This window comes from Staurois parvus, unplaced genomic scaffold, assembly GCF_062004578.1.
Source record: "Staurois parvus isolate SC_StPar_1 unplaced genomic scaffold, SC_StPar_1.0 ptg000286l, whole genome shotgun sequence".
Taxonomy (NCBI): Eukaryota; Metazoa; Chordata; class Amphibia; order Anura; family Ranidae; genus Staurois; species Staurois parvus.
Window position 1 is genome coordinate 441,009 of NW_028318082.1, and position 24,590 is coordinate 465,598.

Here is a 24,590-nt window from a genome sequence, read left to right on the forward strand (position 1 = left end):
ATGTAACACTTACAACGCAAGCATAAGAGTGTGTTTTATTGGTACATAAAACTACCCAAAACATATTTAAGAGAATAAATACAATTTAAGTTTTATCAGCGTTCACATGACTGCAGTCTCTCCAGGGTTAGCTGAGCTCAACTGTGTGGGTTGGAAGTTAGAATCTGGCCAGTGTTGCTGATGTACTTTTGGCTTTGAATTTACAACTCCTTGCTGCAGTACCTACTTCTGGAGGATCTGATTGGCAGCTTTACTACGCACAAAAGGCCTTCAGAACCATCCTGTTGTTGCCATTCTAGGAGGTGGTGGACATTTGTCATTGCTTTTATGGATCTGATGTAGTGATTAACATGGGAGAATAGTACAGGGAGCAGGCCGCAAAAAGGTTTACATACAGGTAGGGTCTATTTGAATTGGTGGTTGTAAAGGTAAAAGTTTTTGTACCTTAACGTATTCTCTGCATTAAGGTAAAAAAATCTTTAATAGTAGCTTCCCTCCTGCCCTCTCCCTTCCCAAATACTCACCTGAGCCCAATCTCGATCCAGCACTGTGCACATCTACAATGGCTCTTCTCCCCTCTCCCCACTCACAGGCTTGGCTGAGAGCAGTGGGAGACATTGGCTCCTGCTGTCAGTCAAACTCTGACCAGAGAATGGGGCCAAAACAGGACTGTGTTTCTAAATAGGTGCAAACAGCCTGATTCGCGATTGAGTATGCACGAGTGCCTCATAGGAAGTGGCTTCCTATGGGGGCACACGGTTTGGGGTGAGGAGTAAGGAACACCAGCGGAGGACCCCAGAGAAGGAGGATTGGGGATGCTCTGTTCAAAACAGAGCAGGTTAATATAACATGTTTGTTATTTGAAATAAAAATGAAAATGTAAAGCTTTACAATTGTGTTATATCTAGATGTATGTGTTGATTGGTTTTACACAATTTCATATTTTACACTTAATAGAAATTTTGTAGTTGAGATTGTGTTTGTGTATGATAATAGCAGATTTTATGTAATGTTTTTTAAAATATATAGTAAGTTCAGTGATCTCTTGTATGAATATTTTAGAGTGTAGTTTATGACGATGGGGTGGGGGGGCCTTTTAATACAATGAATGTCTGAATGTCTATATGGTGAGAGGAGCCTGTGAATTTTGGTGTCTATACAGTGTGTTTTAATGGTACATGTGAAAAACAAAAATGCAGGTGGAACAAGGGTAACCAACATGAGCCATGACAAAGAATAGGTTACACTGGTTGTGTAAAGTATCCAAGATAAAGACAATACTTGTTGCTGGATTTCTAAAAATGTTGTTTTATGCTTTCAGAGCTTAGACAGGGACCTGATGACTGTGAATAATTACATCCGTCATGATGAGAGAATTAGTTCCAATCCTATAGTAAAGTTGGTGTATGGTGACCCTCTTTTAAGTGGAGAAAAGATGGACTTACCACAGGACAGTAATGTTTACTGCTCTAAGATATGGAGCTGCAGAGAACGGATCTCCATTGAATATATTCTACATGCAGTCCAGCAGAAAGATGGAAAGGACACCCTGCCTCTGCTTTGGAAGCTCCTGGAGAAGGTAAGTCCTTTTATTGTGCTTTTGGTGTAATATTTATCATGATATAATTGTTAATTTTTTTCTAGGGACTAAAGAATCCAGCATGCCATACCTTTCCTCAAAGCTGGATCTACGGGGGTGCTGGGGAGGCCTGTGCCCCCCCCCCAGATTTCAGTTGCATCCGCCCAGGCAACCCCCCATGGATAACGTGCCCAGGCAGAGTTGCCAAACCATCAGGGAAGCCGTCTGCAGGGGCAGCTGGCTGCATCTGTTAAATTTCAGTGTGTCACAGACTCCAGCCAGTGAGCTCTCCCCCCTACTTCCCCCTCCCCTCTGCATACACAGGAGAGGAGACAGGACTGCTCCTGACCCTCTCCTCCTTTCTGCCCTGCCTATACTCCTATACATGGCCAGTGCTGGAAGCTACATCTTGGCTGCAGGATTGATTATGCTGCCTGAGTCTTCAGATCCCAGTCAAGGGTGAGTGAGCACTGCTCTATGACTGATCTGTCCCCCTCTTCCTCCCTTCTCTCCCCCACCTTCCTCCCTTCTCTCCCCCACCTTCCTCCCTTCTCTCCCCCACCTTCCTCCCTTCTCTCCCCCACCTTCCTCCCTTCTCTCCTCCACCTTCCTCCCTTCTCTCCCCCTCTTCCTCCCTTCTCTCCCCCTCTTCCTCCCTTCTCTCCCCCTATTCAATCCTTCTCTCCCCCTCTTCCTCCCTTCTCTCCCCCTCTACAACCCTTCTCTCCCCCTCTACAACCCTTCTCTCCCCCTCTACAACCCTTCTCTCCCCCTCTTCAACCCTTCTCTCCCCCTCCCTGTTCTAGAAGGTTTTGCAAACTTGCAGAGTTGATTTCAGGACACCTGAAGTACTATTGGTAGATAGCTGACAATCTACTAGTTGGATAAACTGATGGATTTTTAACTCTCAAGTTTGTGATGCTTCTGTTTACCCCTTCCTGCCGGAATCCTTTGAGAGCTCCTTCAAACTAGATTTGGTCTCTGAAGAGCAATCTGTGTTCAGATCACTCTTCAGAGAGCTTTTGGCAGCCAGCGAGTGTTGTAACACCTCCTCACCACCTACTTTAACCCCTGGAATCCCACATTAGCACACAACAACCGCATGCATGGCATGCAGTTGTGGGATGCTTGCAGAGTAGCCACATTCACTTGAATAGAAAGCGATTTTCAGGCACTGTGCCCACATGGCTACAAAACAAAGAATCACAGTGGCAGCATGCGTACACTCCAGTCGTGTGTTGCCAACCATCTGTAAATTTACAGATGGTTTGTGAAAAAGCAGGCACTTTTCTCCTGTCCATAGACAAATAAGGAAGACTATTGATACATTACTTTGTGTTGTTTTGCAGGAATCTGAACTTCAGATGGTGAAGTTTTTGCCAAACATTTTAAAACTTCAGAAGGATTTGGTGAAGAAGTTCCAGAATTACAAAGACATCCATTATAAAACTATCGAAGAGTTCATAAACAGCATAAACTCTGGTACCCGTCAAACATTTATCAACACCTTAGCTGGTATATTGTGAAATGGAATAAATCCAATCCATCCTAAACCCTCCTGAATGAACAGTTTATAAAGTGTATCTTATACATTGTTTACTAAACAAGTATTCCTGAGAACACATCATAGGAAATTATTGATAGTCTACCAATAGATAGAAAATGGCAGCCTACGCTGTAAAAGAGCATTTATTGGATGATCAAAATGGTGTTAAACTTAAAAAAAAATTGCTGATAGGGTTTTTATGACAGAAGAGTTCCTATTCTCTCTTTGTCATAAATGCTTTCCCTTCCCTATTTTTTCAGCTGTAATGTACAATGAGCTGTTCATATGCAACTTAGTGTGCATTTACAGCAAATTGCCTGTGACCAGCAGGAGCGGTGACAGCTCAGCGCTGGAGGGCTCCATTTGACAGGTAATATGAGATGCATAATAGCACATTATGGCATACACCACTTGGGAATCTGTTTAAAAAAAAGCAGAGAGTAATACCACTTTAAAGTAGATGTAAATCCAATCACTAAAATCCCGTATACGTTTTAACAGGTCAAGTATTTTCAACAGTTTTTTTTAATTTTTTAAAATATGCAGCTTTCATTAAAAGAATACCTGGTAATAAAGGAACTTACCTTGTTCAGGTACATTCTTTTGTAGGGTGAGAACTGTCTTACAACTGTACTTCTGTGTCATTCACCTGTTACATGCACCCTGGTGGCTAATACAAGTGATTGTGCCAACACATACTGCATTGGCATGGTTCTCCTTTTCAGTATTCCCTGAATACTAAAGCCTAGTTGTACCCTCTTAATTCATTACTGTAATGTACTCAGGTTTTGATGAACTGTAATGAATATGCCTCTTTTTTTATGTTAAAAAAATAAAACCCTGTGCTGGCAGCAAGCACTAGGATAGTCAGACTACCACTCTCACAACAGCTCCGATTTTTGTCACTACCACTGAATGCTGCTGCAATCAACAGTGCTGCTCAGGGAGTGAAAGCAATATTGGTTAGAGCAGTGTTCAGTTGGTATTGTCAGACTGCAGAAGAGCTTGTGTACAACCCCAAAAAAGTTGGGACGCTGTGTAAAATCTACATAGAAACCAAATGCAATGATTTGCAAATCTCATAAACCCATATTTTATTCACAATCGAAAACATATCAAATTTTTCAACGCAGAAAATGTACCATTTTAAGAAAACAATACGGTAATTTTAAAATTGATGACAGCAATACGTCTCAAACAAATTGGGCCCGAGCCATGTTTACTACGATGTAAACATCTCTGTAAATGTCTGGGAATGGACGAGATCAGTTACTGGAGTTTTGGGAAAGGAATGTTGTCCCATTCTTGCCTGGTATAGGATTCTAACAGCTCAACCTAGGTCGTCTTTGTCATATTTTTCATTTTAAGATGCACCAAATATTTTCAGTTGGTGAAAAGTCTGGACTGTAGGCAGGCCAGTTAAGAAGCGAGACTCTTCTACTACAAAGCCATGCTGTTGTCATAGATACAGTATGCGGTTTAGCATTGTCTTGCTGAAATATGCAAGGCCTTCCATGAAAAGACGTTGTCTAGATGGTATCATATTCTGCTCTAAAACCTGGATATATCTTTCAGCATTGACTATGCCTTTCCAGATGTGCAAGCTGACCATTCCATACATAATATTCCATACAGACAGTGATGCAGGCTTTTGAATTGAGCACTGATAATAAGCCTAATGGTCCCTCTCCTCTTTAGTTTAGTTTAAATTTCAATTCATCTGATCACAGAACAGTTTTCTGCTTTGCAACAAACCATTTTAAATGAGCATTGCCCAGAGAAGACGATGGTGTTTCTGGACCATGTTTAGATATGGCTTTTTTTTTTTTTTTGCATGATAGAGCTTTGACTTTTTTGGATGGAATGGTAAACTGTGTTCACAGACAGTAATTCTTGAAAGAATTCCTGAGCCCAAAAAATGTCCATCACAGAATCGTGCCTGTTTTAATGCAGTGCTGTCTGAGGGCCCAAAGATCACGGACATGCAATATTGGGGGTTATTTACTAAAGCTGGAGAGTGCAAAATCCGGTGCATCTCTGCTAGAAACCAAACCTCTTCCAGGTTTTATTGCCAAAGCTTAGTGTTACTAAACCCAGGACCCTGCATTCACTATATCTGGTCTCCCACAGTACACAGAACATGGAAATGCAATTATTTTAGTAAATATAAACTACTAAATATATATTTTCTCATCAACAATTAGAGCAGTCTTGTGACTTCTATCAGCGTCCAGCTGATCATATGTTAAAGCTTGTAGGAGGAGGTTTCATTTTGCTCTAGGAGGATGCAGGACCCCTGCCCTCTGTCTGGACAGTGCTGATTGGCCCTGTGCTGATCACATGCACTCTCCCAAGAAAAAAAAAAAACCTTTCTAGAAATGCACACCAAACTGAGCATGTGCAGAGTGATTCCACACAGTATGTCTTATCAAGAGATAAGAGGGGACACTGAAAGAAGGGGAGGATCAGAGAAGTCAGGATCAAACAGCATTTTTACACAATGTAGAGGATTAACCCCTTGGGTTTTACAGTGAGTATAACAAGCATGCTTTACTGCATATACAGACTGATTTTACTATTGTGAGTTTAGTAACACTTTAATTGAATGAGCTGAAGTTAAAAGCTGATTTGCTATCATGCACAGCTGCACCAGATTCTGAGTGCACCAGTTTTAGTAAATCTACCCCATTGTGTTTTGGCCTTGTCCCTTGCACACATCGATTTATCCAGATTCTCAGAATCTTTTGGTGATATGTTCTGTAGATGATGATCCCTTTTACAATGAGGACCAATATTCTGAAATTGTTCAAGAGTTTTTAGATGCAGCTTTTCACGGATTAGTGAACCTCTGCCCATCTTTATTTCTGAGACACTCTGGGGTTGATTTACTAAAACTGGAGATCGCAAAATCTGGTGTAGCTGTGCATGGTTGCCAATCAGCATCTTAATTCAGCTTGTTCAATTAAGCTTTGATGAAAAAATCTGGTTGCTAATTGGTTACTTTACAGAGCTGCACCAGATTTTGCACTTTCCAGTTTTAGTAAATCAGCTCCTCTGACTCTCTAAGATGCTTTTTGCATACTCAGTCATGATACTGATTTGTTGCCAATTACAGCAGAGCTCCACCCAAAAGGGGAAGTTCAGGTTTAAGGCTTTGTCCCCTGCTCCCCGTTAAGGATTGGCACCTTTGGGGAGTTGGGGGAGGAGAACGGGTACCCGAATTTGATAGGTACTCGCTCCCACTTCTGGTGCAATCGCCTAAGGTGATTGGAAATGGAAGTTGTCCTCTCCTTAGTCTTCTGGGACACGTGACAGGTCCCAGAAAACTAAGGGACTATTTACAAAGCGCAGCACTACTAGTGCATTCACAGTAGGCACCAAGCTGTGAACCTGCAAGCTGTCACAGCCGGGTGCCCACACTGAAGATGCCAGCGCTGAGGAGAGAAGACAGCCAGTGAAACCAGCTGTGGTGAGGACACCGCTGGATTGAGGGACAGGGAAATGTCTGTATTTTTAAAGGCAGCAGCTCCAGTTTTTGTAGCTGACTTTTATTTTTTTTTTTATTCAACTTTTTTATTCAACTGGAACTCTGCTTTAACCTAACTAGTTCCAAAAGGTTCTCCCAGCTCTTCCCTGTTTGTACCACTTACTTTGCCAGCTTTGTGTTACCCTGTCTCAACGTTTTGTTGGTGCCATCAATTTAAAAATTCCCTTATTTTTCCTAAAATGGTACATTTTCTCAATTAAAACATTTAATTTGAAAATCATTGCATTCTGTTTTTATGTAGATTTTACATAGCATACCAACTTTTTTTTTTTTTTTTTGGAATTGTGGTTGTATGAAAGTCAAGATCTGACTATGTGCTGGGAGCATAGGATTTTTAAATCCATGTTGCCTACAACACTTACTGTAGCTGATAACACAATAAAAACAAAAAGCACAAAGTAAAACAGAGGCATATTTATTTTAGAATAAGCAGCCCAACTGCATTACAGTAACTCATAGTTGTGCCTGGTATGTAAGATTTGGATGAGTTTATTTTTAGATGTCAGGTTTATTAGGATCGCCTAAGCGCCCACCTAACTGACAACAACCTCCTTGACCCACTACAGTCCGGCTTCCGTCCCCTACACTCCACCGAAACTGCCCTCCTCAAAATCACAAACGATCTACTAACCGCCAAAGCCAAAGGCGACTACTCTGTCCTCCTCCTCCTAGACCTCTCTGCGGCTTTTGACACAGTCGACCACCCCCTCCTCCTTAATAAACTACTCTCCCTTGGCATCAGAGACACCGCTCTCTCTTGGTTCTCGTCCTATCTATCCCAACGCTCCTTCAGCGTTTCCTACAACGGCGCCACCTCCTCTTCCCTCCCCCTCTCTGTTGGGGTCCCCCAGGGCTCTGTCCTTGGACCCCTTCTCTTCTCCATCTACACCTCCTCCCTTGGCAAACTCATACACTCCCACGGCTTCAACTACCACCTCTATGCTGATGATACTCAAATCTACCTATCCACCCCTCACCTCACCCCCACATTCTCCGCCCGCATCACTCACCTCCTAAACGACATCTCTGACTGGATGTCGCTCCATTTCCTCAAACTCAACCTCTCCAAAACCGAGCTTCTCGTCTTTCCCCCTTCCCGTGCCCCCCCCCCCATCCTTTCCATCACTACCAACAACACCACCATCAATCCCGCCCAGCAAGCCAAGGTCCTTGGCGTCATTCTGGACTCAAACCTTTCCTTCCAACCTCATGTCAAATCACTCACAAATACATGCAGGCTCCACCTTCGCAACATCGCCAAAATACGCTCCTTCCTTACCCCAGACACCACTAAACTACTCGTTCACTCCCTGATTATCTCACGCCTTGACTACTGCAACTCCCTCCTCATCGGCCTACCCCAGTGCAAACTCTCCCCGCTTCAGACCATCCTGAACTCAGCTGCCAGACTCATCCACCTCACCAGCCGCTCCACCTCTGCCACCCCCCTCTGCCTCTCCCTCCACTGGCTCCCCATTGCCCAACGCATTAAATTCAAACTGCTCACTCTGACCTATAAAGCCATTCACAACACTGCCCCTAACTACCTCACCGACCTGATTCCCAAGTACCACCCTACCCGTACCCTTCGCTCTTCACAGGACCTCCTTCTATCTTGCTCCCTGGTCTCCTCCTCCCACGCACGACTGCAAGACTTCTCCAGGTCCTCCCCCATCCTCTGGAACTCACTACCCCAATCCATCAGACTGTCACCTTCCCTCCTCACCTTCAGGCGCTCCCTGAAAACCCACCTCTTCAGGGAAGCCTACCCCACCCTCACCTAACAGCCGCTGCCCTTCCCTCCTCCTACCACTCCATCCCCCACAGCCATTTCCTCCTGTACCTCTACCCCCTCCCTCCTAGATTGTAAGCTCGAAAGAGTAGGGCCCTCTTACCCCTTGTGTGCTGTTTGATGTTACTGTACTGTTTCATGTATTGTCCCCCCTCTATTGTACAGCGCTGAGCAAACCCTTTGGCGCTATATAAACTCGATAAATAAATAAATAATAAATAATAGAGAGGAATATGGTTTCAGTCAAATCTGGTTGGTTCCAAATCTCAGATGGTGGAAGTTGATATAAATATATGTTTCTAATTGTTCTATTACTACATTTGTCTTATTCATTTTACAGATGGAGCTCGCAATATTTTTAAGGAGCGTATACGAAAATTCACACTTGCTTGGAATCACCTGCGGCTTTCCCTGCAGACCAATGGTGAGTAACAACCTTCATTGCAACTTTTCAGCTTTGGCTACTTCTTTAGGTGCAGTATTTGTATTCCTATGATAATGAAAATGCTCCTTTTTAAGAGGAAGTGGAGGGTTCCTGGATTGAGTGTTAGATGATAGCTAGTGTATTGTGGCTGAAAGTGGTGACATGATGAGGACTGCTGTTAAAAGTTTTTGTGTAGTTTGCATTTGTGGGTCAGTCATGTTAGGATAGTTCAGATATAATTACTTTGCAAAAGTTTTAGGCAGTTGTAAAAAATGCCGTAAATTAAGAATGCTTTTAGAAAGAGAAGTATTAATAGTTTCCATTTTCTTATTTGACAAAAATAAAGTAAATGAACTGAAGAGAAATCCAAGTCAGATCAGTATTTAGTGTGACCACCTTTTGCTTTCAAAACAGCTTCTAGATATACTTGTACAGTTTTTGAAGGAACTCAGCTGGTAGGTTGTTCCGAACATCTCGGAGAACTAACCACAAATCTTCTGTGGAGGATGTAGGCTGCCTAAAATTCTTCTGTCTCTTCATGTAGTCCCAGACAGACTTGATGATAAAATCAAGGCTCTTTGGGGGTTAAACCATTACTTCTGGGACTTCTTGTCCTTCTTTACCCTGAAAATAGTTCTTAATGACATTGGATTCATGTTTGGGGTTGTTGTCCCGCTGCAGAATATATTTTTTGGCCAATCACACACCTCCCTGATGGTATGGCATTATGGATACGTATCTGCCTGTATTTCTCAGCGTTAAGGACACCATTGATCCTGACCAAAATTTTTAACTCCATTTGCAGAAATGCAGCCCCATACTTGCAAGTGACCTATGGTCAACCACAGAAGTAGCCCATCACCATATGTTCAGCTAGGCAAACCCCCGACAGGTGAACTTTCGACAATAAGAAAGATTTTTCAGGGATCATGTCCTGCTTGCACATCTCACTGCCATTTATGTGTAGTTTTAGTTGTTAAACTAATTATGTTATATCTACCAATGTGTCCCTGGGTTGGGAGGCAGTTAGCAAGTCCAAAAATGAATTTGATTAATAAGGCAGGCCCTTGCAAATGCCTTGTGCTACCTAATACCTCCTGAAGTTGGTTTATAAACTAAAAATGATATGGCAATGCACATTAAACTAGTGAAATGTACAAGAAATGAACTGATCTTGCATCTATAAATTTATTTACTTCAGTTATTTTATTTATGTGGAAATGTTATAGGTGAAATAAAGCTCCCAGAAGGTATGTGTGATCGGATCCTTACCATGGACAGCGAATTTGAGTTTCTTCTTCCTCGTCGGCAAGGACTGGGCCTGGGTGCAACAGCCCTCACCAGCTACCTCATAGCACTGCACAACAGTTTTATTTATGCACTGGCAAAATACACCAACATTGAACAAAAGTATGTTGTTTTTTCTATATTTTGTAATGTCATATTAAAATAGAATTTTTATTATTAGGTTGAATTAACAGCAGTTGGATTGTGCTTGTCACCACTTCCTCCATTGTTACAGCCACTTGGCAGTCTCTTGTCTCTGGCCTCCTTGTGATTCCTCATTATGAACAGTATGAGACATTTAGCTGGAGAGGTCAAGCATTTTGAACATGCAAAGCATGGAACATACACTCTTTGCCATCACAGACCTCCTAACTGTTGTCTTTCCTGCTCCATCCTGGAGATGAAGAGACAGTCTTGGCTGGCAAGGCAAATATAATAACACCCTTTAGGCTTGGTTCACACCAATGCATTTTACGTTTTGTCTGTTTTTCATTGCTTTTTTGCACGCACATTTTTGCTGCATTTTTACTTTGTTTTGTGGGGGGGGGGGTATGTTTTTTTTGTTTGTTCTTTTTTTTGTTAAAGGGGAAATGTTTGTATTGCTGGGCATACAAAACGCAAAATGTGCAAAAACACACTACATGCATTTCAACAGCTTCTCCATTGAACTCTACTGTAGCAAAGTCCCTGACCCTTTCCAGAAACACAGCAGCACAAAAAGCATAGATGTGAACATGTCCAATGTGAAGTCATGGAAAATGGACTGTAGTGAGTTTCTGCAAAAAGCACTTAAAAACGCATTGGTGTGAAGCAGGCATTAACCACTTCAGCCCCCACCCATTTCTGGAACTTTTTGGTTACATTTTAAAATCAATATATTTTGCTAGGAAATGTCTTAGAATATTATATTTTTTTTTAAAGCAGAGGCCCCAGAGAATGAATTGGTGGTTTTTGCATTTATTTACATCACACTGTATTTGCACAGCGGTTCTTCAAACACAATTATTGGGAAAAATTACACTTCTTTTAATTTTATTGCAAAAAAACACAATACATAACCCAATCTTTTGTAAGCTATAAAAGATGATGTTACAAGTGAGTAAATAGATACCAAACATAAAATAGCACATGCCCGTGCAATGGCAACAAACGGCATACATTTTACTATTCATAGGCAACACTTTAAAAGCCTTTAAAGGTTACTACTTTAGATTTACAGAGGAGGTCTAGTGCCCATTACTGCCCATGATCTTATGATTGAGACGATACCTCACATGCTGTTTGCGTGTGGGTACAACGTATGTGATCACTTGTGTGCTTGAGCACAGGGGGGTGGGGGCACTTTTTTTTCTTTTTTTCTTTTTGCACTGTCACTTAAGTTTTTTTTTTTTTTTTTTACTTGTATTGCTGTCACAAAGAATGTAAACCTCCTCTGTGACAGCAATAGACATATAACAGGTATTTGTATGGAGGGTTCTGAGGTCTATGACCCAGAATCCCTCCTCTGCACTTGAAAGCATTCAAAACACCAAGATCAGATTTCTAAAAATGGTACCGAAAGTAAACCGGAAGTGATGTCAGGTCATCGCTTCCAGTTTACAATAAAGGAGAGCCGGTCAAAGCCGATTCTGGCTTTGTTTTGCTGCTGGCCAGCTTGTGGATGCACTAGCTGGCTGCTCGGATTCCCAGTGGGACAGGAGATCCCAAGAGAGTGGCGGGAGGGAGGGGATGTCCCCTCCTGCTGCTTGTATAGGCGGCTAGTAGCCACTCAGATTGCTTGTACAAGAGAGCTGACCACCGGCTCTAAAAAATCAGTACTGGGGTGATGCCTGCAGCTGCAGGCATTACTCCGGTACATCAGGAGGTGTGGTTTAGTTTAACATCATGCTAGAGGCTAGTTTTGTTTTTGTTTTTAAATATGTTCATTACATTACTAGTTTTACTGCTTTAAATTGTACTATTTGTAACAGTAAATAAAAAAGAGGGAAGTGATACAGTTTTAGGTCAAATCTATTGCAGCTTCCAGAGAAGTCCTCCAGCCAAAGAAACTGAAAAGTACAAGAAGTCAATTGTAAATTTGTTTAGAAATATTAATTTACATAGCTAGTCAAAACCAATCATTGTAATAAAAAACACAATTTGCAGACCTTCACAAAATACATAACAGCAGTTGACAGAGCATATTTTACAATAATGTGCAAGTGTAAACTTTTGCTCTACTCCTAGCACAATAGTTTATTCTTAAGAAAGAAAATAAAGTTATCTACACTAATTTTTCGCTTCGTTTTTTCTTTTTTTCCATTCTTTCTAATGTGCGCTATCAAATATTTTTTACAGTTTTTACTTTATTTCCCTTTCTTTAGGTACTTCATTAAAGCTTCAGAAGTAATGGATCTACATGTGGTTAGTTATGAGCTAGAAAAGGATCTAGTGCCTATAATCTTATCCAACTGCCAGTACAGTCTAGAAAGTGGTAAAGAGACTTTACAAGAATTTGACTTTCCCAAGATCCAGCATCAACTCACCACCCGCCTCTTCCAAGGGAAGCCTCTCATCACCATGGTTGTAAGTGCTTTATTAAGAATTTTTGTTGTTGGCTGAATGCTTAAAGCAGTCCTTCACTCTAAAATCAAACTTTGGGGCACTGTAACTGTAACGGAACCGGACCCCGACTGCACTAGGGTATTTCCGTTAGGCTCCTGCTTCCCTGTCCTAACACAGATCCATAGACAACACCGCTGACCGTCCGAGACTAGACAAGACCAGTCTTGAAATAAAACAGGAAATAGACTACTTTATTTTAACACAGACACAAGATATATACATTTAAGGGAACAATTTTCCCCTCCCTGCATAAGGACACAGGGTGGGGCAAACCAAATCTAGCAACAAGAAACACATCAGCAGACACCCCCCACCAAGCCAATACACAAACACATACATCCCATAATAGTTTGCTCCCAAACAAGACACAATAGAACAATGGGATGCAATCACATAACACCAAACAATCCACAACCCCCACCTATCTCCTATACATGTCTACACAATATCAGGGCATTTCACCCTGCACCCCCAACAGGCATAGGGTGACATACACATAAGAGGGATATGGGGAGCTGAGACAGGGGTCTCCCCACCCCTCCAAAGTGAACTGTGTTCCATGGGCCCCCCACCCAAAGTCACTCCTGTCACATACCTCCCCTTTCGGCAGGAGGCTAACGCAGGAGTAAACCCCAGACGGGTGGACTCCGAAGTTAGTCTGTACTTCCAGTCCCCCAATGCCAGCACCCACACAGTACCCCAAACAAATTGTCCCAAACATAGCATTACTCACCCAGCCAACCTCTGCCTCTCCTGTAGAACATACCCACCGCTGGGGAGAAGTACAGACTGGTCCTTCTCCCTGAAGTTCTCTCAGCTGCTGGAGAGAAGACAGGGGTGCTGGGCTGACTCCATCATGTTTTTGGGGATCTGGGCCAACTGCCCAGCATCCCTGGGGTATCCAGGTGGTGACTGTAGTCTCATCCACTTTGACCTGATGGACATCCCCCAGTGTTTGCAAAGAAAGGCTGACATCCTCTTGTCCCAATGCCAGACACTTTTCTGGGGTTGTGTCACTGGAGACCTAAGTCCCATCCACGGACATCAGCACAAGCTGCCGTTGTGAGGTGTCGATTGTATCCTCTTCCTGTAGCTCCTGCGGAGCTGATTGTTGTGGGCAGAGGTCACCATCGCCATGCCCTGATGCCAGCTCTTCTGCTGGAGGCTCGCCGGCTGGTTTCTCCTCAGCAGAAAAGTCAATCAAATCCCCAGTCTCTGGAACTGGTGTCTGGGAATCGGGGTTCACCATCTCCTGTACGTGGAACCCAGAAGATGTTACCAGTGCTGGGCAGAGGCTAGCAGAGCTCTGCCCTTTTGTCAGCACTTCAGGTTTGGGAATGGCAATCTCTGGAATTTCCACTGCTGATTCTTGGGCATGCTGCTGAACATGTTTTAGCAGTTTCCTGTATGCCCTTTCCAGATGCTTTTCTTTCATCAGCAGGTATTCCAGATCTGGTTCAAGCTCTGAGACCCCTGTGGGACCGAACATAGCCTCTCTGTCTTCTCGCAGGTCCTCAAGGGTAGGTTCTCCTTCATCGCCAAACACAAAAAGATCTGTAAGGCTCTCCCACAGCAATCCAGGGCCACCAAAGTCATATCCCTCTATAGAGCATTCTGTTGTCACCCTTAAATATGTCTGCTCTGCGTACCATTGCAGAGCTCGATATCTGTTGTCCAGCTCTATCTCCTGCTGGACCAGCCTGTCCAACTCAGTCACCCATTGCTCCTGGGGTCGCTCTTCCAGGAGTGGCATCCGTAACATCCGATGGTCCCTGGCCCGTTCCCCTGGGGTTGGATAGCACTTGCCCTCGTACATACCAGCAACCTGGAGGGCTCCACTCCACAGCAGCACCCGAATCTGCTGCCTGAGCTCCAGGTTCTCATCCACAGACACAGTCCTGGGGTATGCTGCAAGAACGATCCGCAGCAGCCCTGGGAACTCTGATGCCAGGTCCATATCTCAACTGGGGTGACCGATGTCTACTTTCTTCATCTTGAATCCCAGTGGTGGTTTGGACGTGTTCACAGTTTGGAAGCACGATCCCACTGCTGCCACCAATGTAACGGAACCGGACCCCGACTGCACTAGGGTATTTCCGTTAGGCTCCCGATTCCCTGTCCGAGCACAGATCCACGGACACCACCGCTGACCATCCGAAACTAGACAAGACCAGTCTTGAAATAAAACAGGAAATGGACTGCTTTATTTTAACACAGACACAATATATATACATTCAAGGGAACAATTCTCCCCTCCCTGCATAAGGACACACGGCAGGGCAAACAAAATCTAGCAAGAAGAAACACATCAGCAGACACCCCCCACCAGCCAATACACAAACGCATAAACAATTGAACAATGGGATGCAATCACATAACACCAAACGATCCACAACCCCCACCCATCTCCTATACATGTCTACACAATATCAGGACATTTTACCCTGCACTCCCAACAGGCACAGGGTGACTTACACAAAGGAGGGATATGGGGAGCTGAGACAGGGGTTTCCCCACCCCTCCAAAGTGAGCTGTGTTCCATGGGCCCCCCACCCAAAGTCACTCCCGTCACAATAACCCTTATAATATGGGGCCTAGGATCAGTAGCAGTACTAAATGCAAACTATTTTTTATTAATTCATTCAAAATAGGTAACAAGAATAGCTTCCTTTTAGCACAAAATCAAATAAACAGTTCCAGGGAAACAAGGAATCATACAACTGGCTCAAAACCATACTCTTGATCCCTCTCACACTGGTGTATGGTTCCTCAGTGGTTCAGGGTACTGGACTGACCACAGGGGTGCAGCAACAAGTGTCTCAGTTCAGAATAGCGTTCACCCTTGCTTACAGCTTGTAAGCTACCCCACACTGCCTTACTGACACAGGTGCTAATTTCCCTCTGCTTGCTTTAAAGCCTCTTTTGCCTGCGGCTCAACTCCTTTGGGACCAGAGTCCTGGTAGTCAGGGTTTGGAGGTTCTTCCCTCCCAAAACTCTTTGAACTTCTAAAAATGCCGGGTCCCTAATACAGACTTATCAACCCAGAGAGTACTGGAAACCCGTGCCTTTCTAGCCAGACTTCCCCCGGAACACCTCACCTTGCAGGTGAGAACCCCTGACTACTCAGCAAATGTCTCCAAAACTGCCCCTCTTAAAGGGACCACAACTAAAATAGCAGGGAAATGTACCTGCTGTCCAGGACACATTCTCATTGTCCGGTACAGCCTCCACCCACCTCTACTACTAAAAATTGGGCATTCTTTAATTTCATTTTTACTTACCTTTTTTACACACACACAAACACACACGGGTACCAGCATCACATATCTCAGGAGCCATCAGGACAAAAACACTCCCCATTCAAGCAAACAGACCTAGCACAGATCTGTTGCATGTGCATAAATCTGGTGCTGGCAAGATCTGGTGCTGTTGCATGTAGGAAAAACACTACTTACTTGGATATATGACGTCAGTATGTTAAGAGGCATTACTATCCCTAATTCATAGAACAGCATGTAAACAGTCATGACACCAGATCTCTGCTTGTGCTCCAAATCTGTTGACATGTCATCAGGAGGATAGGTTGGGCTTGAGGAAGCAGGAAGAGACCACCAGCTCCCCATGACATAAAGAAGGAAGACGGTAGTGTGGAACAGGACCTCTGAGAGGAGATTGGGGAAACAGATGAGGACAGAGCTGGATCCATTTGGGTTTGTAAATATATGATTACAGCAGAAAATGAGCACCAAATGTAAATGGGGGAACAAAAATATAATTTAGGAGGGTGTAGTTTCTCTTGAAGTTGCTTGTAGCTGTATTAGTGCAAACAAAAAAAGTAAATTTGACAGTACTCAACGGTGCTGTTGCAAGTGCAGTAACAGTTACATGTTCAGGGCAACCTGTGTGGGTATACCCCTTTCCTCTAAGTCAGCCTTTCTCAACCAGTATTCCGTTAAACTCTTGAGTAATTGGCCATTTCTGCTTCTTAGATAAGTAACCACTGACACCAATGATCTTTTTTAGCTCTCTGTAACAAATGTTAGGAGTTTTCTTTCAGGCAGCCTACTGATGTACCATGACCTGTGAATAGAGTAATTAGGTGGGGATCAGGGGATTTTCTGAGACCAGAAAGTTATTTCAAGGGTTCATCCATGATAAAAAGGTTGAGAAAGGATGTTCAAAATAGTACTGCTTGGAGAAGTGAGTATACCCTGAAAACCTGTCCTGGTAATATAAAGTGTTATTAAACCCAAAAACAAAATGGTAATATATTGCAGCTTACTAATCCTTAGATCTGACCTGATGTGTTGAGACACAGACCAAAAGGTGGGCAAAAAGATTCCCCCTGGGACTTTAAAGGCAGAGCAGTACACACAAAATCATGCTCTTAAAACAATGTCCGTCTTTGTTGGTATTTGGATAAGAGCAAAAGGACTACATAAGTCCCAAGAACCACTAAAACGGTGTGGGTAGGTGTGTTGAAACAAACCACTCAACAGTGATGTTGTTTTAAATGGGCAGCTTTTATTTTTAATGCGCCTATAGAGTTAATGAGCGTTGTGGACATATTGCACAAGTATTCAAGTCTCCTTCAACACCCTGTGACATTTTAAAAAAAAGTTTTTACAATGCTAAAATGAGAAGTGGTCAATTTTGATGCTTTTTAAATTGCACCTTAAACATGCTGTAAATGACCTAAGTGCATTTGTGGCACGCTTGCAGTGCATTTCAATGGAGGTGAATGGACACAGTTGCAAAGAGTCAATGCCTGTTGAAGGGTTCATTAATGCAGATGGCTGAGGGGAGGCGGTAAAACAGACAGCTGAGCCATGGTTTTAACAAGTCTACCCAGCCACCCACCTAAATTCTAAGTTTACAGCCAGAGTTGTACACATGCTGCGGCCGCAATGTTTTTCTGTGGCATTTTGATGCCGTGGCATTTTAACTGCTGGCAGAGTTTAACAGGTGGCACCACCTATCTAACTCGCCCATTGAGGTCAAATGCACGACTCATGGTTACAGTGCAGTTTTTTAAAAAAAACAGACATTCAGGAGGTGGCAGGATTGCCTCCTGAACGCCTACCATCGGCTGCTATAATGCGCTCTGAAAAGCAGTCAACTGCAGATGCTTCTTAGGGTGGTAAGTAGAGCCACTGATGTATAAGAGCCTCAACCCTTTAGGCAACATTATTATTGCCTCAACATCTTGTGAGGCCATGCAAACCTTGCCTGTAACAATTGTGAGTGGCATTGATATGCAGTCAGGAATGTGTAAAAATGCAACCTGACCGCCTATTGTCAATGCCTGTGTGAGCGAGGTCTTATTACCACTTTTGCTGGACAGCTTCGTCTGTTAATGAAAGTTGTAAACTAACAGACTTACTGGCTGGATCACCAGGTGGAAGTACAGGGAAAGAGCCTAAAAAAAGAAAACTAATGCAGCCACAACATCTAAGCACTGGTAAGCTGCATTATTTACTACTGACCTTGGAACTGTGCATTATTTTCCAATGACCTGTGAATTCTACATTACTTACTACCAACCCATAAACTCTGCAACCCTTCTCCTGATCCCAGAACTTTGTGTCACTTACTAATGACTTATGAATGCTGCGTCATTTACTATTGACCTCTGAACTCTGCAACACCTACTACTGACCTTTGAACTTTGCATCACTTACTATTGACACCTAAATGCTGAGTCATTTGCTACTGACCTCTGCATTATTTACTACTCACCCCTGAACTTTGCGTCACTTATTACTGACCTATGATCTTTCATTACCTATTACTGACCTCTGAACCCTGCTTCACTTACTACTGACCCCTGAACTTTGCATCACCTACTACTTACGTCTGACCGCTGTCATTACTGACTTCTACGTCATGTACTACTGACCTTTGAACGCTGTCACTCCTGACCTCTGTACCCTGCATCAATTATTACTGACCCTGAACTCTGCATCACTTACTACTGACCTCTGAATTTTCTGTCACTACTGACCACTGAACCCTATGTCACATACTACTAACCTCTGAACTCTGTCATTTAATACTGACATATGATGTTTGCATCATTTCCTACTGACCTCTGAACACTGCATCACTTACTACAGACCTCTGTACTCTGGAACTACTGACCCCTGAACTCTGTGTCATTTACCAATGACCCCTGAATACTTCATCACTTACTATCAACCTCTGAACTCTGCATCACATACTACTGACCTCTCAACTGGTGCCCCAGTGTGTAATGTTGGGCCCTAGCCTCTCCAATATATTTCCACAGATACAGTGATGTAGATTCCCGATTTAAGACTGCCTCATTCTGAACTCTGCTTCATTCGGTTATGGCACCTGAACAATGTATTACTATTCACCTCTGATCTCTGTGTGACTTACCATTGACCACTAAACTGTATGTGACTGCTACCCCCTGATCTCTGTGTGACTTACTGCTGATCTCTGAAGTTTGCCTCATTTGCTACTGACCTCTGAACCCTGCCTCCCTTATTATGGACCCTTGAACTCTGTGTCATTTGACCCCTGAATTTTGCATCACTTACTATCAACCTCTGAACTCTGAATCACTGCTGACCCCTGAACTCTGCATCACTTACTGTTGACCTCTGAACTCTGTGTCACTTATGCTGAACTCTGCATCACTTATGATGTCCATTGAACTGCTGTTCCAGCATCTAATGTTGGGCCCTAGCCCTTCCAATATACCTCCATAGATACTGAGCTGTAAATTTCGTATTTAAGACTGCCTCATTTTAAACTCTGCTTTATTTACTAATGGCACCTGAACGCTACATCATTACTCACCTCTGAAGTCTGTGTGATACTTACTGTTGACCTCTGAACTGTGCATGACTGCTGCCCCCTTATCTCTGAACTCAGTGCCATTTTCTACTGAACTCTGCATCACCTACTACTAACCTCTGAACTCTGTCACTACTGACCTCTGAACTCTGCATCACTTGCTACTGACCTCTGAATTCTGTTCCATTTACTACTGACCTCTGAACCCTTCATCACTTACTACTGAACTCTGAATCCTGTATCACTTACTACTGACCTCTGAACGTTGCATCATGTACTACTGACCTCTGAACTGTATGTCGCTTACTACTGACTTCTGAACTCTGCGTCACTACTGATCTATGAACACTGCATCATTTACTATTGACCTCTAAACTCTGCGTCACTTACTACTGATTTCTGAACTCCGTATCACTAGCATCACTAGCGCCCCTTGAACTCTCCATTATTTACGATCGACTTCTGACCTTTGTGTCATTTACTACTGACCTCTGAACTCTGTGTCACCTATTGCTGACCTCTGAACCGTGCATCATATACTACTGACCCTTGAACTCTGTTTCACTTACCAATGACCCCTGAAATCTGCATCACCTACTGTCAACCTCTGAACTCTGCATCACTTACTACTGACTTTTAAACTCTGTGTCGCTGATACTGAACTTTGATCTCTGCTTCACATACTACTGACCGCTGAACTGGCATTCTACTGTCTAATGTTGGGTCTTAGCCCTTCCAATGTACCTCCCAGACACTGTGCTGTACATTCCATATTTAACACTGACTCATTCTGTGTAATTAATATCAGGCTCTATTTAACCACACCCCTTTAACCCTTTCGCTGCCAGGTCCGTACGGTGTACGGACCTGACAGTGGGCTATTTTATACAAAATCCTGAGGCTACAGCAACTGGGATTGTGTATAAATGGACTGGCAGGCTCCTGCGTTACCAACCAATTGCTTCCCTAGTCCCTGGTAATGGTGTCCCCTATGCAGTAGGGCCATTTTCCCCCCAATTATACTTGCCTAGGTGGATGTAGCATTGGTCCCCCACTGGCTCTGAGGGTGAGAACTCCGTGACCACTGTGTTCTCACAGCCACCCTGAGCCGACAGCCAGACTGTCAGTCACCGCTGTCTGATCTGCCCCCCCAGTGCTCACTGGAGTGCTGGGCTGGGCTGGGTTGAATGGCTCAGCCAAGTGCTGCTTCAGACTCTGGGGTGGATCCCAATTTTGAAATCGGGATTTTCCCCAGCTTGGACCTGCTGAGTGACGTCAGCTGACAGCGGACTTCAGTGCACTGTCAGCTGAAAACGGGTCACAGGAGTGCAGAACGAACTGCACTCCTGTGATCCACTGGAGAAGTACAGCCAATAAAAGCTTTGGCTATGCTTCTCCTTTAAGTAAAAAAGAGTTTGTTTGTTTTTTTGTTGCCAAAAAAAAAAAAAGTTACACCCAAGCATAGAACATCCCCCCCCCCCCAAAACAATTTTTGAGGCCACCCCCACATATTCATACATACGAACATAAATGCACACATCAGGGTGCCTACATGTGAAATCGTTGATTGAGATACACATGTTACATATCGCCATGCATGCTAGAGTAAGACCAATAATTCAAGCACAAGAGCTCCTCCATAACACTAAACTGATGATCTGTAGGGGCTTTTGAGACATTGCCTTTAGAAAATATATGGTACTGAAGTTTGTCACACAAATGGTTTGACTTGTTGGGTATATATTTACACGGCAGAACCTCGTCTTTATATTTTACCAAACATTTCGATAAATTGTGTGTGTGTGTCCTAAAATTCACTTTGTTTTTTTACTTAAATTTTGGATTTCCTAAAACTTTTGAGGTAATATCGTGTATCATAAAAAAATTGGAACTACCACTATTTTATTCTCTAGGGTGTCTGCTTTTAGAAAATATATAATGTTGGGGGGCTCAGGCAGCAAAAGGGCTAAGCCATGCCCAACATTCACTGTGTTAAAAAAAAAACAACACCCACTTTGTGCTACAAGCACACCGCATTTCAAGAGCAAGGGGGCCCAACTTGTGATCTTGCACACAGGCCCACTGCTTTCAGAAAACATCCCTGTCTGAATATACAGAATATCATTTAAAATAGTTTTTGTTTATGATGCCTAAAGTATTACTTTCTGTAAGATTAAATAGATGTTTGTACATTCCAGGGATTGCCAACTGTCACCCTTTCCCATGACAGAAACTACAAGAACCTGTTTACAGATGTGAAGAAAAGACTCCCTCAGGTACAGTATTTCAAATAAGTGTTTTATTCTATGAATTCTAGAGGATGCATTTGTAATTAATGTTTTGCCTGGAACCCCTCTGTGTTTAAAGTGTATCTAAATCTAAAACTTTTAGCCCTGTCAGTTTTGTACTGCTGTCTGTGCTAATGGGGAGATTTATCCTCTCTATATGAGCTGTTTACCATTGCCACTGCAACAGAAATTCAAAATGTTACAGTTGTTACTTGAATAGGACTGTATAAAAGAGGATTTCCTCTCACTTTTTATTGTGTCTTCACCACAGACTGGGAAGGTACATGTTCCTAATGGTACACAGACAACAAACATTTTTAAGCTCATCTAAACTAAAAAAAAATGAGTTTATTGAATCTAACCAGTCTTTAGATGTGGATCTTTTTTTCAGCAAGCACAGAAAATACTTGTTGATTTGGACATAATTGCAGTCTTTGTTCATCTCCATTACATGGTTGTTGATGGGATTAGTAGTAATATACAAAAGATATAGATATATATATATATATATATATATATATATAACACTGTCATTACTGTCTGAAACAGCACAGGAAGTGACAAAGGCATATGTGGAATCCTTCCACAGTTGCAGTGAAGGAATGAGTTTAGTCATCCAGAGACAGGAAGTATTCCATGTGCAGGGTTACCAGGTGGAAATAAAAGCTAAAAAGAAACCAGATGCAGCCACCACATCTAAGGACTAATAAGCTGCAATGCATTACATTTTTGTTATTGGGTTTAGATATACTTAAAGTGGAGGTCCAGTTAAGTTTTAAAAAAATAAAAGTCAGCAGATAAAAAAACTGCAGTTGCTGACTTTAAGAAAAACAGCCACTCACCTGTCCCTTGAGCCAAGCGGGGTCCACACCACAGCCAGGTTCACTGGCTGCCCTGGCTTCATGGCATCGGCATCTTCAGTGTGGGCACCCGGCTGTGACAGCTTGCGGCTTCTGTGCATGCGCGAGTAGGGCTGCACTTTGTGAATGGTCCTGTAGTCTTCTGGGACCTCTCACGTGTCCCAGAAGACTACGGGGAGGGAGGACAACTTCCGCTTCTGATCGCCTAGGCTTTCGCAGCAGAAGTGGGAGCGGTACCTGTCAAATTCAGGAACCCTCAACCCCCCCGGTCCCCAAGGGTGCCAATCCGTAACAGGGAGCTGGGAACGAAGCCTTAAAGCGGAACTTTCCCTTTTGGGTGGAGCTCCGTTTAAAGTAGAACTATAGGCAAAACATTTTTTTTCATTGTGGATAGAGCAGGGGATGTTTGTAACTCCTGTCAGATTATTTTTGCCATCTGTGTCTCATTGCAGAGATTTCCTTTCACTTCCTGTCCCATAGCCAAACAGGAAGTGAGAGGAAATCTCTGCACATTAGGGGTAGTCCTCATTAGATTTCCCCTCTATTACTTTTCTGGGGACATCCCAAAATTTGGGATTTTCTTAATACTTTCAATGATAATGGTAAACAGGACAAATAGAGAAAGTTAATTTTCCTTAACAGGGGCACAGACAGCAATAAAAACTGACAGGGCTTCTAACCCATATCTACTCTCTCCAAAACTAAAAAAAAAGTTTTGCCTTTAGTAATACTTTAACTAACCCTATCTAAAAAAAAAAATTTAAAACCGTTTTGATTGACGATATACTTTAAAATTGAGGGTAAGCCAGCCGTATATCTTCAACTTCAGCATGAATGAGAGCACCTGTGCAGGCTTTCTACCACTGGTGAAATGTGACATTTAAACACCTCTGGCAGATGTACCAAACACTCAATTTCATATCATATTTTCTCAATGAGTGTGACAGGCAATAGCACATCTGTCTGTCTTCTCTGACACCAATGGAGTGCTGAAATTCACCATGTGTGGGCAATGTGCGGCAATGTTCTGCCTTGATTTTCTTAACCAAAAAGGTTATGACCTGTACTGGGTTACTCAGATTTTCCAACACTTGTGATCGTTGGCTACATTTTATTATTTCCCAAATAAACCACCTTCATAGCATCCATACAGACACAAGCAGTGTTGTGATTGTTTATATTATTAGTAACCCTCTAACTCCTCTGTATGTCCACCTTTGTTCACCATACTGTGCTATATGGTGTTTTTTCCATGAACAGTCACATTAGAAGACCAGTATTGCACAGAATGGGCTGCAAGTTGGTAGAGTCATAATAATAATTATTAGTGGTACAAGTGACCACCACTTAAGGCCTTATCTCAATTGCTTATCTAGCCCTCTTAGAGAACATTTTTCATAAGTTTACCCTGCCCTCCAAGGTAAAGTGGGAGCAGGATATTGGGCCCATTTCTAATAATGTTTGGGGGGAGATCCTTGAGGCTTATCCCTTTTCTCACTCTCTCTCTTGCATAAGTTAACCCAGACCTTCATAGGGTCTACCGGACCCCAGAATTATAGTGTGCTACTGGCTTAAGAGCCAATTCAGCATATTATAGATGTGACAGCTCAGGGTCTCTTATACATTTATTGTGGAGTTGCCCTAAACTCCAGAGGTGTTGGTCAGAGGTTGTGGGAACACTTAATGGGCTTGAATCTTTTAGTCAATCAACTCACATGTTTATTGGGTTACTTGGATTTCTCTGTCCTTACACCACCAGTCTGGATTACTGTTGTGCGGGCTCTGTTTGTGGCCTGAAGACAAACTCCCTTTAAGTGGACTTCCCCGCACCCTCCGAC

The 24,590-nt window shown here is 43.0% G+C and overlaps 1 protein-coding gene across 1 annotated transcript in view; it reads left to right on the forward strand.

Moving 5' to 3' along the window:
- RNF213 (ring finger protein 213) overlaps window positions 1-24,590 on the forward strand; it is a 454,388-nt gene that overhangs the window by 422,355 nt on the left and 7,443 nt on the right. Inside the window, exons 57-62 of the mRNA XM_089682127.1 lie at window positions 1,322-1,579; window positions 2,929-3,061; window positions 8,805-8,888; window positions 10,118-10,298; window positions 12,539-12,740; window positions 21,803-21,880. Of these exons, the coding sequence (XP_089538253.1) occupies window positions 1,322-1,579; window positions 2,929-3,061; window positions 8,805-8,888; window positions 10,118-10,298; window positions 12,539-12,740; window positions 21,803-21,880 (936 nt within the window). The remainder of the gene's footprint in view (window positions 1-1,321; window positions 1,580-2,928; window positions 3,062-8,804; window positions 8,889-10,117; window positions 10,299-12,538; window positions 12,741-21,802; window positions 21,881-24,590) is intronic.